General features: G+C 46.3%; 1 protein-coding gene across 1 annotated transcript in view; it reads right to left on the minus strand.

Annotated features, from left to right (window-relative positions):
* Positions 1-19,284, minus strand: part of GLT1D1 (glycosyltransferase 1 domain containing 1) — a 60,480-nt gene that overhangs the window by 17,719 nt on the left and 23,477 nt on the right. Inside the window, exons 7-8 of the mRNA XM_056859317.1 lie at positions 6,464-6,559; positions 4,858-4,907 (exon numbers count right to left, since the gene is read on the minus strand). Of these exons, the coding sequence (XP_056715295.1) occupies positions 4,858-4,907; positions 6,464-6,559 (146 nt within the window). The remainder of the gene's footprint in view (positions 1-4,857; positions 4,908-6,463; positions 6,560-19,284) is intronic.

Genomic DNA, 19,284 nt, shown 5'->3' on the forward strand with positions numbered 1-19,284 from the left:
TCCTTTGAGAACCTGTCAGTGCTGGTAGCTTTTAAAGAACAGTGGGATGGTAGCTGTAATGAGGTGGGGGGGCGCAACAGAGGGGCCCATAAATTTCCCCTATCCAAGGGCTCACAAAACCCCACAAGACGATCAGAGGGGTTCCTCTCCCACATTTTTGTAAGGCTGATTTCAATCTACCCAATCTGGTTTCAGTTTACCTGGAGACCAAGCCCTGTAAGGAAAGGTTGAGGGACTTGCGAGTGTTCAGTCTGGAGCAGAGGAAGTTGAGGGGGGACAGGATTGCTCTGTTTAAGTATTTGAAGGGCTGTCACTTAGAGGAGGGCAGGGAGCTGTTCCTGTTGGCAGCAGATGAGAGGACTCACAATAATGGGTTTAAATTATGGGCGGAAAGATACCAGCTGGATATTGGGGGGGGGGATTTACAGTAAGAGTTGTTCGACAGTGGAATTAGCTGCCTAGGGAGGTGGTGAGCTCCCCCTCACTGGCAGTCTTTAAGCAGTGGCTGGACGAACACTTGTCAGGGATGCTCTAGGCTGATCCTGCATTGAGCAGAGGGTTGGACTAGATGGCCCCTTCGAGCTCTATGATTCTAAACATTTCCTTCCTTTATCAACTCCCTGCTGTGGCAAAAAGATATTCAGACCCCTTAAAAAAAATCCCTCGCCGGGCAGCAATCTGGTTAAGCAGTAATATTGGAGGAGGTTTTTCCAAATTGCAGGGGCTCTGGTGGTTACTTACTTCTAAACACGGCCGCTCGTGGGAAGAGTGACGGAAATGCAAAATGACAACTGAATTGCCTCCAGCCGTTCCAACTCAGAAGGCGCCACGCATAAGCACAAACTGCGTTATACCTGCTCCCAATTTTCTCTTCCACACCAGTTCGCTTTCAAATCTTTCGGTGTATCAGAGTGGAAGGAAATGAAGATTAAAATAAGAAAAGGGAGAAGAAAGAAAAATATCCAGAGCGCAACCTCCGCGCCACAAAGAGACGTTAACGGCAGCCGGGCGTTTTAATGAAAACAGAGGGGTCGGAAGTTTTTAAAAGACAAGTTAATAGACGAGGACAAATTGCATCTGTGCGAGAGACGAAGACGTGGGGGGGAATTCAGTTATAGGACAGCGTTTGCCACTGTGCAACCCTTTTGCAAACTTCGCCACACACAACTCAAGCGGCTTAGGGTTTCTTGGAAAAAGCAGAACTTTGATGGGAGGTTTATGGAGCCAAGAGAGAGAATCTTTAAGACCAAAAAAAAAAACCAGCATTGAAAAAATAGGCTTCCAATAGCTTGGATTTTTTATTCCACAGTTTGGTTCACATGAAAAAACAAGTAAATAGAAGAGTGTTCATTACTCCTGCCCTCTTAAACAATTCATCCCATTCTCCCTGGTTGCCCCTTATGCCAGGACCTTAAGAACATATGGAAAAGCCATGCTGGATCAGACCACGGCCCATCAAGTCGAGCGGCCTGTTCACACAGTGGCCAGCCAGGTGCCTCTAGGAAGCCCACAAACAAGACGACTGCAGCAGCATTATCCTGCCTGTGTTCCACAGCACCTAATATATTAGCCATGCCCTTCTGATCCTGGAGAGAATAGGTATGCATCATGACTAGTATCCATTTTTACTAGAAGCCATGAATAGTCCTCTCCTCCATGAACATGTCCACTCCCCTCTTAAAGACCTTCTCTCTAAAGCCTAGGTGGTAGTATTTCTCGCTCTCTTCCTTAAAACCCTTCCCTGAAGCCTTTGGCTCAAGGAAACCTACATAAATCTGTTTGCACCTATCAATTTCTAGTTAGCTGTTCCTCTCTCTTTCCCTTTCTTCTGCTGTTTCGTCTACAGTTGAATTTTAGATTGCAAGTTGTTCCCCCACCCCCGGGCAAAGATCTGTCATTTTCGGGGGAGATGGTGCTGCCTTTATGGGATTGAGGTTTTGGGGGATGCTGGAAAAATGCCCTCCGAAACTAAGCATGTTGCTGTGGACACATCATCCTCTTCCACTCCAAATATCCGCAACGCGTGCATGTGCATATATACAGAGCCCTGAGACCCAGCCTAGTGTAGTGGTTAAGATCAGTGGTTTGAAGTGGTGGACTCTGATCTAGTGAACCGGGTTGGTTTCCCCACTCCTCCACATGAGTGGCAGAGGCTAATCTGGTGAACCGGATTTGTTTCCCCACTCCTACACATGAAGCCAGCTGGGTACCTTGGGCTAGTCACACTCTCTCAGCCCCACCTACCTCATAGGGTGTCTGTTGTGGGGAGGGGGAGGGAAGGTGATTGTAAGCCGGTTTGATTCTCCGTTAAGTGGTAGAGAAAGTCGGTATATAAAAACAAACTAGGGGAGGAGACGTGGCTCAGTGGCAGAGCATCTTTTGGCATGCAGAAGGTCCCAGGTTCAATCCCCGGCATTTCCAGTTCAAGGGACTAGGCAAGTAGGTGATGCAAAAGACCTCTGCCTGAGACCCTGGAGAGCTGCTGCCAGTCTGAGTAGACAATACTGACTTTGATGGACCCAGGGTCTGATTCAGTATAAGGCAGCTTCATGTATTCACCTGGATCATCCATTTGCAATGGGTTCCTCAGGTTAACTACACTTGGAACGCCAGAAAAACAAGCACGTGGTTGGATTTGTTTCTGGGCTGCTGTTTCTTAATCTTATCTAGGAATTTGGTAGACCCCAGAAAACAAGCAACACTGGATGGCTTTTAAGATGTTGCCCTCTTGTGGCTAATTTTTTTTTTAAGATTTAGGAAAAAAACCAAAAACCCTGGAAGTTCCAGAAGACAATTCAATGGCTGATTTTGATTCCCAGCCTTTCCTGTCATGACTACAACACAGAAGCCGTTTTCACAAGGCCATTGACATTCTTCCAAAAATAACTGGGATTAATTGGCAAGAAATTATGCCGAGCCTGTAAAAGGAACATAGGCGTTTAACAACATGAATTTGAGCGTTGGACGAGCAGATAGATTTGCAGTTGAAGACGACTGCAGACTCAGTGAACAAATCCAAAAATTTGTTCTGGCTAGGCTCATGAATCTTGTGACCCACCAAACTGAACACAGTCTATTTTCTGCAGATGATGATCCAACAGGGACACCAATAAACCTCTTATTTTATGTATTTAATTATTATTTTATTTTTAGGCTGCCCTTTCCTGACCTGGTCAGGCTCAGAGCGGCTCACAACCATTTAAAAACAATTTAAAGCCAACCCACAATTTACAATGAAATTATACACATAATAAAATCCAGGTGCCTTCAGCCATAGCAGCAACAAATACAATAACGATAATTGTTTCCTCTGCCTTCCCGACACGGCACTTGGACCTTAGTAACAGAGCATATTCAGAAGGTCCCAATCCTTGGCATCTCCAGTTAAAGGAACTGAGGTACCAAGCGTGTATGTGCGGGGGAGAGCCTGAAAATTTACTGCCAGTCACAACAGGCAGAAGGTCGATCAGATTCAATAATCAGGCATGTAATTTTTTAATTTACTTCATTTGTGCCCCGCCTATGTCCCCAATGGGAATTCAAAGCAGCTTAAGTCCTTCTCCTTTCTTCCATTTAATCATCACAACAACCCTGTAGGGCGGGTTATGCCAAGAGTGCATGACTGGGCCAACCTTCCATGGCACAGTGGGGATTTGACCACTGGCATCCCCAACTTTAGTCCGACCCTCTAAGCGCCGCATCACACTGGCTCTCTTTAATTAAGAGCCGAAGTATAACAGAACATATGCTTGCACATAGGGATGTCCATGTGGATACTCCCGAGCTGAAAATATATCCGAAAAAACCTTATCGGCTATATTTGGGTCTCCAAAATATGTCTGCGAAACCGAAAAGTGGGTATTGAAAAATCGCGAAAATACTTGGAATTAACTGGGAATATCAGGAGCCAGCATTTGCAGGCTCCCAGAACTGTTTTTTCACTTTAACTACCCCGCCCTCAATGTTTCTGTGGGGGCTTGGTATCAGCTTGCCTGCCTGCTTTAGATAAGATTGTCAATTTCAAGCATTTTTGTTTTTTTTGAAAAGTCCGTTCTTTGCTGGAGTTTGTTTGTGTCAGATTCCCTTTTTTGTGGATACTTGACTTACATTGAGATTCTCAAGTTTTACATAGTTTGAGATTCTTGCATTTTACATGGTTTGAATTTTTCACATTTTGCAGTTTTGAGTCTCACATTTTACAAAGTTTGAGATTCTTGCATTTTACATTGGTTGGGTTTAGTAATAGCTTTTAATGGTGTTCCTGGGGGAAGATTCTCAGGTTTTATCTTTAAAATAATAGGGAATAATAGAGACAAAAAATATCAGAAACCAGAAAAAATGGATCCGAATACCATACCGGTATTTGGAACCCAGGAAAATGAAAATACCGCTGTTTTTTGACTCCACCCTATCCAGATTGGAAAAATACATTTTTTTTAATTTTATTTTTTTGCTGCACAGCTCTACTTGCACACAGAAGAGCCATTGTTTAAGCTCTGGTGGCATCTCCAACTAAAATCCAACTTGGTATAAGGCAGCCCCACTCCTACACATGAAGCCAGCTGGGTGACCTTGGGCTAGTCACAGCTCTCTTAGAGCTCTTTCAGTACCATCTACCTCACAGGGTGTTTGTTGTGGAGAGGGGAAGGGAAGGTGATTCTTCCTTAAGTGGTAGAGAAAGTCAGCATATAATAAAAGGTCCTAAAGAACCTTAAGTATTGGGAAAGAACTTCCTCTGCCCAAGACCCTGGACAGGTGCTGCCAGTCAGAAGAGCGAGCGCTGAGCGAAATGGACCAATGGGCTGGAAAACAATTTGTTTCTTGACAAAAGAGAAAGAAATTTAACGAAAAACTTACTGAGGGTCCAATGATAACCAGATGCACGGTGGTTTCCTTTCTGTGCCAGTCTATCAAGGAAGGGAAGAGAGTTCTGGTGAGAAGAGAAACAAATAGCACTTGTTGGAAAATCTAAGGCGACAGACTCACAAAGTCCAAGACTTTGGTTTGGGGTTATATCTGAACTGAGCCAAGGACTACCTGGTTCATTTCTCCCAAAAGAAGGGGGGGAATCAAAGTGAGGATATTCAAATCAAACCCCAAAGCTTCTAAAGGTTGGCCTCTTCCCTACACAATCACATTTTCATCATCATCATCATCATTATTATTATCGATGATGATGAATCATAGAATCACAGAGTTGGAAGGGGCCATACAGGCCATCGAGTCCAACCCCCTGCTCAATACAGGATCAGCCTAGAGCATCCCTGACAAGTGCTTGTCCAGCCTCTGCTTAAAGACTACCAGAGAGGGGGAGCTCACCTCCTCCTTTGGTAGCTAATTCCACTGCTGAACAACTCTTACTGTAAAAAAAAAAATTCCCTAACATCTAGCAGGTACCTTTCCACCCACAATTTAAACCCATTAATGCGAGTCCTCTCCTCTGCTGCCAACAGGAACAGCTCCCTGCCCTCCTCTGACAGCCCTTCAAACACTTAAAGGGAGCAAAATCATTTCCCCCCTCAACCTTCTCTTCCCCACACTAAACATTCCCAACTCCCTCAGCCTAATAATGATAATGATAATAGCAATAAATCGATAGGGTACTGATCATGCCTTGGGCAGGTCAAGAGTGGCGGCACACCCCCAAATTTTGTGAACCACTCTTGCCCAACGAAGCTTCTCCAACCCTCTTGTCAATTTTTCTTAGTTTTGTTTTCTGTGAATGCTACCTTGATGCTAGGGGCAAAATAATTTCTCTCCCAACTGAAAACATGCAGGCAATATTTTGCTTTGATTTCAGAGCTGCCCTATTCCCAGCAGGCAAGGATAAACACACATTCGAGAAATAACGGAGCTTTTCAGATCAATGTCCATACATGTCTGTGCGTAAGTTCTATATATGAGGGGGGGTGGGGGGTGGAGAGAAAATTAAAAAGTTTTCTGCAGCGGAGGAAACAGCATATAGCAAATGCTCAATGATCTGTTGATCCGTTATTGGATCTCCTGTTTAACTGGTTTGTTTTTAAACATGGAAAAGCGGCCATGTAGGTAGGGTTGTCAACTCTAGGATGGGAAATTCCTGGAGATTTGGGGGTAAAGCCTGGGGAGGGTGGAGTTTGGAGAGGGGAGGGACCTCAGCAGGGCATAATGCCATAGAGCCCACCCTTCGAAGCTGCCATTTCCTCCAGGGAACTTGATCTCTGCCATCTGGAGATCAGCTGTAATCTTGGGTGATCTCCAGGCCCCACCTGGAGGTTGGCAACCCTTCATGCAGGGGATAACGAGCATACATAGTTTTCCCCTCCTCCATTTTCTCCCCCACAACAGCCCTGCAAAGTAGGAAGCTGGAAGTGTATCTTACTGGGCCAAGTCACGCATATGCTTTCAAGCTTCCTACCTCACAGGGTTGTCACAAGTTACAAAAAAAAGTCTTGTGGTGGAGAGATAAGGCAAGGGCACCCACCTGAAAAATCATCCACTAAATACAGCGGATCTTTGACTCTTCTCAGGCCACAGATCAAAAGAAAGAGGTACAGGTTGTTGTTGTCCTGGAGAATCCCTGCAACAAAGCAAGTATGCCTTAACATGCAACACCACCATTTAACACCCAATTGCATTTTTCTGGGAAGCAGTTCCACAATTGGAGTGGGGTTACCACCGAGAAGGCATTGAATCCTACCCATCTAATTTCCAAAGGCCTCAAAGGATAGTCTGAGTACCTGGGCAGATTCATATGAGAGGATGATGCCCTTCTTCTCCATCAGTGCTGGCCTCCCAACCTCCCCCCCTTCTGTACATTACTGTTGTTTTGGGGAGAGGGGTACTGATTGGTTATCTCTTCTACAGTTTTATATTGCAATGAAAGGTAAAGGTCCTCTGTGCAAGCACCGGGTCATTCCTGACCCATGGGGTGATGTCACATCCCGACGTTTCCAAGGCAGACTTTCTTTGCGGGGTGGTTTGCCAGTGCCTTCCCCAGTCATCTTCCCTTTACCCCCAGCAAGCTGGGTACTCATTTCACTGACCTTGGAAGGATGGAAGGCTGAGTCAACCTTGAGCCGGCTACCTGAAACTGACTCCTGTCGGGATCAAACTCAGGTCTTTAGCAGAGCTTTTGACTGCAGTACTGCAGCTTAACACACTGCGCCACGGGGCTCCTTTATATTGCAATAACCACACCAATATGAGACTTTTATGGGGCAAACTTTTATTTAAGAATGTTTTAATATGATGGAATTTGGTTTTAAATATGTTGTGTGCCGCCCTGAGTCGGCTTTGCTGGGGAGGGCAGGACATAAATTTAATAAAATAAATAATAAATAAATTCAGCCTGATTTGGGGTGTCTTGCAGTTCTGCAGAGATTTCTTACACCCTTTCCAGCATACCTCAGAAGCCTGATTTTATTTATATATAAAAGTTAATTCCCCCCCTCTGGAATTCCGTACTCTGCATGCAACAGTACGTTCTACCTTTTCTCTGTGTTCCCACTGAATCAGTCATTGCACACAGCCCTGAAGAGTGGCAGCCAATTTGCCACCTTGGCTATAAAGAAGCAAAGATCAAACATCTTAATCTGTAAACAAGTCAAGCATTCTCTGCCCATAACCACTAGTGTAGGGGTGGTGAACGTCAGGCCTGGGGGCCGTTTAAGGCCCACGAAATCATTTGGTCTGGCCCTTCGTGGGTCCTGGCAGATCTCTAGCTCAGAAGGATCTAAGACTGGCGATCCGCCTCCTCCCGCAGACAGGAATAGCCTCTATTCAAGGCAGATGTGAGTTTGTTTTGCTGAGAAAAGGAACCTTTTCCCACCTTGCAGAAGAGTCATTAGCTATGGAGCTGCTAGGACCGCCCAAGAAACTATGTTAACCCTTTCCCACCCAGGCCGTGGAGAAACGTATTCCCTCTGTACTACAAGAGGGCTGGGGACGGAAGTGGTGACAATGGAGGGGTTAAAGGGGGCAGGGCCAGAATGTGCGGGGAGGGGGGGGGAGTTCTTAGCCAGTGTGTCCTCATTTCATCCCTGCAGGTGGAAGTAGCAGGAGCCGGCTGTAGAATCCGGCCCCGACCATGCGGAGCAGGAGCAACTCCGGCATGGGGCAGGACGGCTACGCCCAGCTGGTGCAACAGACCATCCTGTGCCACCAGGTGGATGAGTGTGCCACCGGTTGGATGCCTGCCTGCTTGCCCGCGCCCAGGGGGGTCATCTGGGGCAGCTGCCTGCTTGGGGCTTGGTCGGCTAATTTTTAAGTTGATAATTTTGTATCGCCCACAAATGATGTTATAAATATCCAAATGGCCCTTGGCGGAAAAAAGGTTCCCCACCCCTGCATTAGGGGTATTTTGCTAATTTACCAGAATGGTATGCAACAAGATGCATAAAGGTAGGGGGTTGCATGTTATCGGGGACAGACTTAAAGGATCTGGTTACCCCTGAAGTACTGCGAGACAAGTCTCCCTGCTGTGTCTCTGTGTGAATCGCTGCTCTGGGAATGCCTTATCCCAAAAAGGCTCCACTGGGAGCAGAGAAGATGCTGCTGAGGTGCTGCATCAGGAGTCAAGAAAGAACCTGAGGGTGCTTTTACACATGCTGAATAATGCACTTTCAATCCACTTTCAATGCACTGTGCAGCTGGATTTTACTATGTGGAACGGCAAAACACACTTGCGAACAATCATTAAAGTGCATTGAAAGTGGATTGAAAGTGCATTATTTAGGATGTGTTAAAACACCCTTTAAGTGTGGCTAATGCAGAGAAAAGATTCTGAAGCGTAAGGATGTGTTGCTGGCCACCAAGATTAGGTTAATTCATGCCATTGTATTACCTTCTACTATGTATGGGTGTGAAAGCTGGACAATGAAGAAAGCTGACAGGAAGAAAGTAGATTCCTTTGAAATGTGGTGTTGGAGGAGAGTGTTATAGATACCGTAGATTGCCCAAAAAGCCAAATCAGTGGGTTATAAATCAAATCAAGCCTGAACTGACCCTAGAAGCTAAAATGACTAAACTGAGGCTATCGTATTTTGGTCACAGTATGAGAAGACAAGAGTCACTGGAGAAGACAATCATGCTAGGAAAAGTTGAGGGCAGCAGGAAAAGAGGAAGACCCAACAAGAGATGGATTGACTCAACAAAGGAAGCCACGGCCCTCAATTTGAAAGACCTGAGCCAGGCTGTCAAAGATAGGACATTTGATTCATAGGGTCACCATGAATCGGAAGCAACTTGACGGCACTTAACACACACACAATGCAGAGAGGTAGTCCCAACTGCCCATCCTCAGAGGAAACGGCCCACTTCGTGTCCCTGATAAACATGTGCCCGGGGCAGCAGTTCACAGACTCGCACAGAGAGACGCAGCAGCAGGGCTCCTCTCTCAAAGCCAGCAACGGCTTTCCATCTAGAGCTAAGAATAGTCGAATGCAAACAGCGCAGATATTTAAAACAAGACATTCCAATTAAAAATTGGAAACAAACGCTCGTTCGGCGCAAGACAAACTGGGCAATAATGCAAAAGACGAGAATTCTATTTACAAGATTTAAAAGGGTTTTTTGAGGTGGGTTTTTTTTTAAGCCTTTTCAGTACACAGCGGTCTCAGCTCTTAATGCATGAGAACAGACTAAAATTGCAGTGAGATTGAATACCATTATTCTTCTCTCACAAAAGGCCTAGCGTGTCAGATTTTTAAGTTTTTAATAAGAGGTACCAGATTTGCTGCCCGTTTGGAAACGGATGAATCCATCTATCCATTTTTATTCTCTCCTTCCTCCCCAGAGCACCTGATCCCCACCCCCCACCCCCATTTCATCCTTATATGACCTGATTTGGTAGGGAAGAATCTATCCAGCAATCGGAGTATTTTTATCCTGCCCTTTCTCCAAGGGGCTCAGAACAGCTCATGGGGCAGGGAGTTCCACAATTTCACTATGAGTTGTGTGAAAAAATACTTCCTTTTATCTGTATCACCTCTTTCAAAGCTGGTATCAAACACTGGAAAATTGACCAACTGCAGTCATCCCGGAGGCTTATTTTGCTGAAATGTCGCCAAGGATTGGTAGCTGGTGACACGTTTTAGGGATATTGCTTTTAAATATTAAAAATAAACACACCAGGGATTTCAATGCTTTCATTTTCATGGGGTTCTTGAACTGCAGGGTTCGCCTGCAATATGAAAAGGCTTCATCAACCCACAAAAGCCAGTCAACAGAAAAGGAGATGAAGGAGGGTACTGATAGAAAACCCTCATTTACCCCCCCCCCCAAAGGTGGAACGGACACCATGCCTTTTTCTATTCCACCTTACCAGCGTGGAGAGCCAGCATGGTGTAGTGGCTAAGAGCGGCGGACACTAATCTGGAGAACCGGGTTTGATTCCCCACTCCTCCACATGAGCAGCAGCCGCTAATCTGGTGAACTGGACTTGTTTCCCCTCTCCTCCACATGAAGCCAGCTGGGTGACCTTGGGCTAGTCACAGCTCTCTCAGCCCCACCTACCTCACAGGGTGTCTGTTGTGGGGAAGAGAAGGGAAGGTGATTGTAAGCTGGTTTGATTCTTCCTTAAGTGATAAAGTCGTCATATAAGGCATATAAAAACCAACTCTTCTTCCTCTTCTTCCAAGGGGCTCAGGAGGTATAATGTCCTTCTTTCCCCACAATAACCCTGTGAGGTAGGGCAAGGTTACTCAGTGAATTTTGTGGTGGAGTAAGGATCGGAACCCGAGTCTCCCAGATCCTGGTCCAACACTAAACACTCCCCAATGCTGGCTTTTAAAAACAGGCTGTGCTGAGATAGCTCATAGTCCACATCATCAGAAATTGAATTATGGGAGGAATGTAAGGAAATGTGTAAGAAAAATGATTAACGTTTCCACACAAATTCACTATTCAAAGTGCTGCACAAAATTATTGCCTTGCAATCTACGCAACAACCCTTTGAGGGAGGCCAGTGAAATTTCCCCCATCTTGCTGAAGGGAGGGCGAAGCCAAAAGGGAGGGGCTGTGGCTCAGTTTGTAGAGCATCTGCTTGGCATGCAGAAGGTCCCAGGTTCAATCCCCGGCATCTCCGGTTAAAGGGACCAGGATGTGAGTAAGTGATGTGAAAGACCTCAGCCTGAGACCCTGGAGAGCCACTGCCAGTTTGAATAGACAATGCTGACTTTGATGGACCAAGGGTCTGGTTCAGTAGAAGGCAGCTTCATGCATTCAAGATAAAGAAGCTTGACTAAAGCAAGGTTACAGCAGGGAGTTTGTGGCACAGGTGAGATTTGAGCTGGGGACTCAAATACTGCCTCGCTATAAATGGAAGCTACTTCAGGTAATAATAGCCGGGGCTAGAGCAATCCTCCATGAATTTGTCTAATCCCCCTTCTAAAGCTTCCTAAGCTAATGGTCACATCTCATGGTAAAGAATTCGGTTAATTAAGCAGGCCATGAAGAAGTAATCCCCCTTTGTCCGCCATAAACCCAATCAGCTTTGTTGGCTGAGCTCATGTTCAAGTTTCATGAATGCTCTCAGTATCCATCGATACAATATCATTTTTGAATTGAGCTCATAGCAAACCTTGATACCTGAGAATTTATCTGCAGGGCAGAAAAACAGGACCACCCACAGCCTCGACGGAGGGGGTCCTGCAAAGCCAGGGAACCCTTCAAGTACACAGAACAACATTACTTTGTAAATTTAATGGAAGATCCATCCCCCTCCAACAACAACAATAAAATTGACGAGGAGTCAGCATATGCATTGCTCACCAGGAGATGTTGAGATTAGCTACTCATGAGTTTAAGAAAGAAATAGAGAAACAAAAGGGGGAATGAGGCAAATTCACCTGCTCAAGTCCCTGGCAGCTCACAGGGTCCTAGAGGGAGAAAACTGGGATGGAAGAATATGTTGCTAAATTATTATTTCCCCCCCCCCCATCCTGTTGAGGACTAAATATGCCCTCCAAAGGGATGGAAAGTTGAGAGAAGGTGAGCATTGGTTCAAAGGAGAGGAACAGCTTTCTCAAGCTCCTGAGATCTTGGAGAATCCTGAAAGGGAACATTTTGGGAGGCCGGATTCCCAACCAGTTTCCCCTTCCCATGATTCTTCTCCTCCCTGCCCCCTGCCCCCAACCCCTGGACTGTCTAGTAGGATCAGCAACATCTTTGGCATCTAAGGCTTCACTAGGCATTGTACACATATCTTCACACCATCAAGGACTAGCTCGTGGCCGGTACTACTGGGTATAATTTGAGGTGGGTTGGATCCCACTGTGCAATTTTGCATCATTTAATGCATCATGTTAACACTTAGGTCTTCCTTCAGTTCTCTCTTGAGACTTTCGGTGGGTTCGACAACCCAAATCTTTTTTTCCTTGTTTAGGGAATGCCCCGCCTTGTTGATTGTGTTGACTCGTTCTGTGTAATCTGCCTTGAGTCCCAGTGAGAAAGGTGGACTACAAATAACATAAATAAATAAACCTGGCCAAAGCCCAGAGCAGGCTGAATTCTGCACCCAGTGCGATCTGACACAGTTTTCTGTTCCCCTGAGTAAGTATGGCACCCACATAGCCCTGCGCATATTGCAAAATCATGAGATTGTTCCATGCGTTGGCTCACGGTGGTAACTGTCTCTACACTACTCTCTCCTTCCAAACGCTTTGAATCACAGAATCACAGAGCTGGAAGGGGCCATACAGGTCATCTAGCCCAACTCCCTGCTCAATGCAGGGTCAGCCTAGAGCATCCCTGACAAGTGCTTGTCCAGCCTCTGCTTAAAGACTGCCAGTGAGGGGAAGCTCACCGCCTCCCTAAGTAGCTGATTCCACTGTCAAAAAACTCTTACAGTAAAAATTTTTTCCTAATATTCAGCCGCTATCTCTCCGCCTGCAATTTAAACCCATTATTGCAAGTCCTATCTTCTGCTGCCAATTGGACTAGCTTCCTGCCCTAATCTTAAGTGCCAGCCCTTCAAATACTTAAAGAGAGCAATCGTGTCCCCCCTCAATCTCATCTTCTCCAGACTAAACATTTCCAACTCCCTCAGCCTTTCCTCACAGGACTTGGTTTCCAGGCCCCTGATCATCCTCGTTGCTCTCCTTCCATGAACCTGTTACCCCTCTTTTTTGGAGAACAACTAGAGGAAGAATTGGTTTTTATATGCCTATTTTCTCTACCTTTAAGGAGTCTCAAACGGCTTACAAGCACCTTCCCTTCCTCCCCCCACACCTTGTGAGGTAGGTGGGGCTAGAGAGCTCGAAGAGAGCTTGACTAGCCCAAGGTCACCCAGCTGGCTTCATGTGGAGGAGTGGGGAAAGCAACCCGGTTCACCAGATTAGAGTCCGCCGCTCATGTGGAGGGGTGGGGAATCAAACCCAATTCTCTAGATTAGAGTCCACCGCTCCTAACCACTACACCACCCTGGCTCTTTATAAGCTATGCCATGGGAACAGCTCGAATTCAGTCCTGCTTGCCCTGGCCTAACAGTGGTAATCAAAAATTCAAGTCCAGTAGCACCTTAAAAATCCACACGTTTTCCAGGGTATAAGCTTTCAAGAGTCAAAGCTCCCTTTGTCGGTGATAATCAGAAGTCCTCCAGAAACATTCAGCGTTAATCTACGTTCCTCTGCTTTGCTCTCAGGGGCAAGTATGAGCCGTGATCCAAATCTACAGGAGGAAAACTGCCTGAGAGCAGGTCAGCCAGGGCCGATCGCAGAAGCGCTCCGCCGAAATTTTAATTACACGCATGCCACCGGCATTTCATTTGGATGAAGACGTCTCATCCCTCCTCGCGCATTCAATTCCTCTGAAACGGCGCTTGGTCGGCAGCAGCATTGACACCCCATACACACACACCTCCAATCGGGTGATAATACACCTGCAGCCTTTGACTTGAACACATGAAGCGGCCTTATACTGAATCAGACCCTGTGTCCATCAGTCAGAATTGTCTACTCCGACTGGCAGCGGCTCTCCAGGGTCTCAGGTTGAGGTCTGTCACATACTTGCTACCTAATCCTTTTAACTGGAGATGCCGAGAATTGATCCTGGGACCTTCTGCATGCCAAGCAGATGTGTTCCTTCTGAAGTAATCCCCACACTCAATTCTGATTTTACAATACCCCACCCCACCGAATTTCAGGGCCCCATATGTTGAACACACAAAAAATCTGGTGAGGATAAAATGGAGATGGGAAACTGTTGTATGCCACTTTGAGTCTCCCCATTGGGGAGAAAAGTGGGGTATAACTGAAGGAAATAAACAAACAAACAAAATGATATGCTCCTAGTTTCTCCTCACCTTCACCACATCAAGCTGGCTATTTTTCTGGCCACAGCATCACATGAACACATGAAGCTGCCTTACACTGAATCAGGCCCTTGGTCCATCAAAGTCAGTATTATCTACTCAGACCAGCAGCATCTCTCCAGGGCCTCAGGCAGAGGTCTCTCGCATCAACTCCTTGCCTAGCCCCTTTAACTGGAGATGCCAGGGATTGAACCTGGGACCTTCTGCATGCCAAGCAAAGGCTCTACCACTGAGTCACAGCCCCTCCCCCTAAACGGCTTGAGTGCTCCCACGAGCTGTGGGGGAATTGAAGAACCTGACACAGGGATGCCGTTTTCAGCAGCAGCCCTGTGTCCTCCGTCACAGACGGATCCCAGTGTGCTTTATTCATTTCAATCAAGATCAGCAGCTTACCCTGTTCCCACTGAAAAGCGGGATTTGATTTCCCCCCCGGACATAATCATCCCTCGGGCTTTGAAAATACAATCAGAACATAATTCACAGTGGGTAGCTGTGTTAGTCTGTCTGCAGTAGTAGAAAAGAGCAAGAGTCCAGTAGCACCTTAAAGACTAACAAAAATATTTTCTGGCAGGGTATGAGCTTTCGTGAGCCACAGCTCACGAAAGCTCATACCCTGCCAGAAAATATTTTTGTTAGTCTTTAAGGTGCTACTGGACTCTTGCTCTTTTCTACTACAATCAGAACAGCATATCGAGAATAATTCCTTAAGGCTTGCCGATGGAACACTCTTATTTTTTTAAACGGTAAGTGCACAACAAAAACAACACGAGCAGCGTGTCTTTAGAAGGGCTTTGCAAAAACATTCCCTTAATGCAAACCCAGCGTGCGTGCCAAAGAATCAAAACCCGACTGTTTGAGAAATCGCCGATAAACTCTTACAAAACGCCCCGTGCAGATCGTTAATCTTGCGGGCCTCTATGCAATTTAGGAATATCAAACAGAAACTCGCTGGGAGTAACGAGGCTACTGGGAGAGACTCTCTTATCTGAAGTGACTTGTATTATTTTTCCTCCCTGTTTCTGTGCAGAAAGGAAACGCAGGCTTTTTGTCCTATCTGAAGCATTACACGGCCGCTTGCTTTACAGGGTTCTCTGATAAGGGAACAGCCAGAGCGTCTCAGGATCCGAGATTGGCTTTGGGCATCACACACAAGCACTGGCAGCTGCCTGCACACCGCGACTGCGGCATCTGGTTGCCGCCGAAAGTGGCAGTCTTCTGTCAAGATCATCCTCCATAATGAACGCGTTACCAAGATCACAGGGCTGCCACTGAAAACAGGAGCGTAAGAACATAAGAAAGGTCATGCTGGATCAGACCGAGGCCCATTAAGTCCAGCAATCTGTTCACACAGGGGCCAACCAGGTGCCTCTAGGAAGCCCCCAAACAAGACGACCACAGCAGCATTATCCTGCCTATGTTCCACAGCACCCAATATAATAGGCATGCTCATCTGATCCTGGAGAGGTGTGCATCATGACCTGTATTAATCTTGACCAGTAGGCATGAATACTCCTCTACTCCATGAACATGTCCACTCCCCTCTTAAAGCCATTCCAAGTTGGCAGCCATCACCCTCAATTCTTGGGTAAGGTGTGGCCATTACAGACTGTAAAAAGTAAGTAGTTTTAAAATTCTCGGGGGGGGGGCATTGTTCACGGTAGAGTCAACAAATTTGCAGCGTTGCTTCACAAGACTCTCCTTCCATGAACCCCAAAGTTTGGTAAAGTTTGGGACAGGGGATCCAATTTTATGGGGTCCAGAACGGGTCGCTTCCTCCTCCATAGAAAAGTATGGTAAAGTTTACAATGCTCTATGGAGGAGGGGGCGACCCCTTCTGGATCCCATACAATCGGACCCCCTGACCCAATCTTCACCAAACTTTGGGGTTCATGCAAGGAGAGTCCCTTGAAGGTACCCTGAAAATTTGGGACCTCTGCCTCAAAAATGCCTCCCCCAGAGCTCATTTTTAAAATCCCATAGCGAAAAGCCTGGGGAAAGCCAAAGCCGAAAAAAGCCGAATAGCTATTCAGCTGATTTGGTGATCTGCTATCTGGCTTTGGCTTTATTCCCAGGTTTTGGTATCTGATAAAACCAAAACCCGAATATTGCCGAAACTGCTAATTTCGGGTTTATATTCAGTTCAGGTTTATTGATATGCACAACCCTAAACACAACTATCATCTGTCTGAAATATCCCTTTGAGTAGTTTCCCCCAAGTTCATGTGTCGTTGTAGGGTCTAGGACAAATAAACCCTGTCTTTCATAACCATAAAACAATGTGACTTCTCGTTTAGGTTGCTGTTGGTAAAAAATAATAAAATGGCGGATTTCCACACAATCAGGTTAGCTCGCAGTGATGCAGTGAATGCAATGCAAAACCCGCGGCATTGCTTATGGCAGTTTTATTTTCAGGCTGTTCTTTTTTGGCAGCCCTGCAGAAGGGTTGAGAGTGCCACGCCGGGCCTCGAACATGCAGCCCCCTTTCGTGTCTGGATCCTGCCTTCTTCAGAAGCCAGGCCAATATGAGAACTGGATGACAGGGGTTACACCACCTCTCTGATCCCGCTTTCTGTTCACTTTGAACCACGCCGAGCCTTTCATTCCCCTTGAAAACGCTCCCTTTCATCTCACTTCTAAACATTTCAAAGTGTTAAACTGATCGCCTACAAAAGCAAAAACAGGGCTCCTCGCTGCGATTCCAGCCTCTGCCCAGGACAGTTGCTTTATGTTCCCATGTTTTGGATCTTGGAAGACTTTTTCCAACGCTGAAACAAGCCTTTGATCACTTTTGGTGAGGATTAAAAAAAAAACAAAAAAACCCTAAGCTCTCCGCACATTGGGAGAAAAGAAGTCAAACTTTGGCAGATTGTCTCGGTCCTTTCAGGTTTTGCAGCAGCAAAGTCCCCTGTAATGTCACATTGACAGGACAGAAGAAAGAGCTGTCGGGTTTATCTGTAGGCAATGGTGGAATCGTCATCTCTTTCAAGGGTTAAAGGAGTCAGGACGAGGTGTCAGTCGGGAATCCACCCCTTGCCCCTCTTTAACTTTTAAATGTGGTCCATGCAGGGCCTGGATTTGGATCAGGACTGTGGGGGAAAACTGATTTTAATTCAATCCCTTGCATCGTTTTCACCCTTCCCTGGCTGTTAGCTGCCTTGGGATAGGAGAGCTCAATTCGAGCCCAGTAGCACCTTAGAGACCAACAAGATTTCTGGGGAATAAACTTTCAAGAGTCAAAGCTCCCTTCATCAGATACAAGTAGGAATAGAGATTCAGGAGTCCTTATATCCCAGGCAGAAAGCGGGAGGGGTGTTGCAAAGAAGGGAGTCAGGATTCAACGGTATAGTGCAAAACGTAACCAACTTGATAAGCGCAAGGGAGAAACTTCAAGAAGGATGTGGACAGAATGGAGCGGGTGCAGACGAGAGTGACAAGGATCAGGGGGCTTTCCGCCAGCAATTTAAATCCATTATTGTGAGTCCTATCCTCCACTGCCAACAGGAACAGCTCCCTGCCCTCCTTTAAGTTACAGCCCCTCAGATACTTAAAGAGAGCAGTCATGTCCCCCCTCAACCTCCTCTTCTCCAGACTTAACATTCCCAGATCCCTCAGCCTTTCCTTGTAGGGCTTGGTCTCCAGGCTTCTGACCATCCTCTGCACACGCTCCATTCTGTCCACATCCTTTTTGAAGTGAGGCCCCCAGAACTGCACACAATACTCCAGGTGTGGCCTGACCAATGCTGTGTACAGTAGAACTATGACATCTTGTGATTTGGATGTTATGCCGCTGTTGATGCACCCCAAGATCACATTAGCTTTTTTTTGTCGCTGCATCACACTGGCTGCTCATATTTAACTAATGGTCCACCCGTACCCCAAGATCCTGTTCACACACACTGCTGCCCAGAAGTGTATCCCCCATCCAGTATGCATGTTCCTCATTTCTGTTACCCAGATGTAGATCTTGGCACTTATCCTTGTTGAATTGCATCCTGTTCACATCTGCCCACTTTTCCAGTGTGTTAAGATCTCGTTGAATTCTATCTCTATCTTCTGGTGTTCGCTGCTGCTCCCAATTTGGTGTCATCTGCAAATTTAATGAGTAGTCCCTCCACACCCTCACCCAGATCATTTATAAAAATATTGAAAAGTACCGGGGCCAGAACCGAACCCTGTGGCACCCCACCAGACACCTCCCTCCATTCAGCTGAAATGCCATTGACATCTACTCTTTGAGTGCAGTTCTGGGCCCAGGAAGGGGAAACTCTCTTGTCACTCTCGGGAGTTCTAGTTGCTATGATGCAGAAGTATATGAAGCGAATGCAAGGAACATTCAGTGCAATATTCGGTATCCCCACCTGATGTGGTACAGTCCTGCAAGCGACACGTCAGGCGATTGCAGCTACTCGCATGTTTTATCTGTACATTATTTTGCAGGCCTATATATATTTTCCCCACTTCTTTCCTTCCACGCATCGGCGCATGTATCCATCAGAATCGAAGCAGCCTCTACCGCACGCATTCCTGAAAGCTCTTTCTTCTCACCATTCATCTGTCGCCAGCGCCTTTAATCACAAAACAGCCTAACACAGGATCCAATCGGCGCCGGGGCAATGCTCCCCAGTGACAAATCATTCGGCTTCTGAAAATTATCCATCTTTCCAGGGCTGCACCCGCGTGCTATGATTTAGTGGGAACGAAATAACCTCACAATGCTCAGTTTAAGAATCGGACGCTGGTTCTGAATAATGACACACATTTACTGACGTGATAAAGCAATTGAATCCCGGCGGTTCATTTGTAACGGAGGGAAGGCTGCGCTCTCGGAGACTGGATTGATGAGCGAGCGGGCGAAGTATTTTCTTTTAAACCTCCCCAGAGCGAAATACTAAGAATGTGTATTGTTTTCTTCTCCCCCTTGGTGGGGAAAAAGAGTGTTCACTACTGCAGTGTTGTTAAAGGTGAGAAAGGCTTGCGGAAATTAAAATCCGGCA

This window comes from Euleptes europaea, chromosome 13 (genome assembly GCF_029931775.1).
Source record: "Euleptes europaea isolate rEulEur1 chromosome 13, rEulEur1.hap1, whole genome shotgun sequence".
NCBI lineage: Eukaryota > Metazoa > Chordata > Lepidosauria > Squamata > Sphaerodactylidae > Euleptes > Euleptes europaea.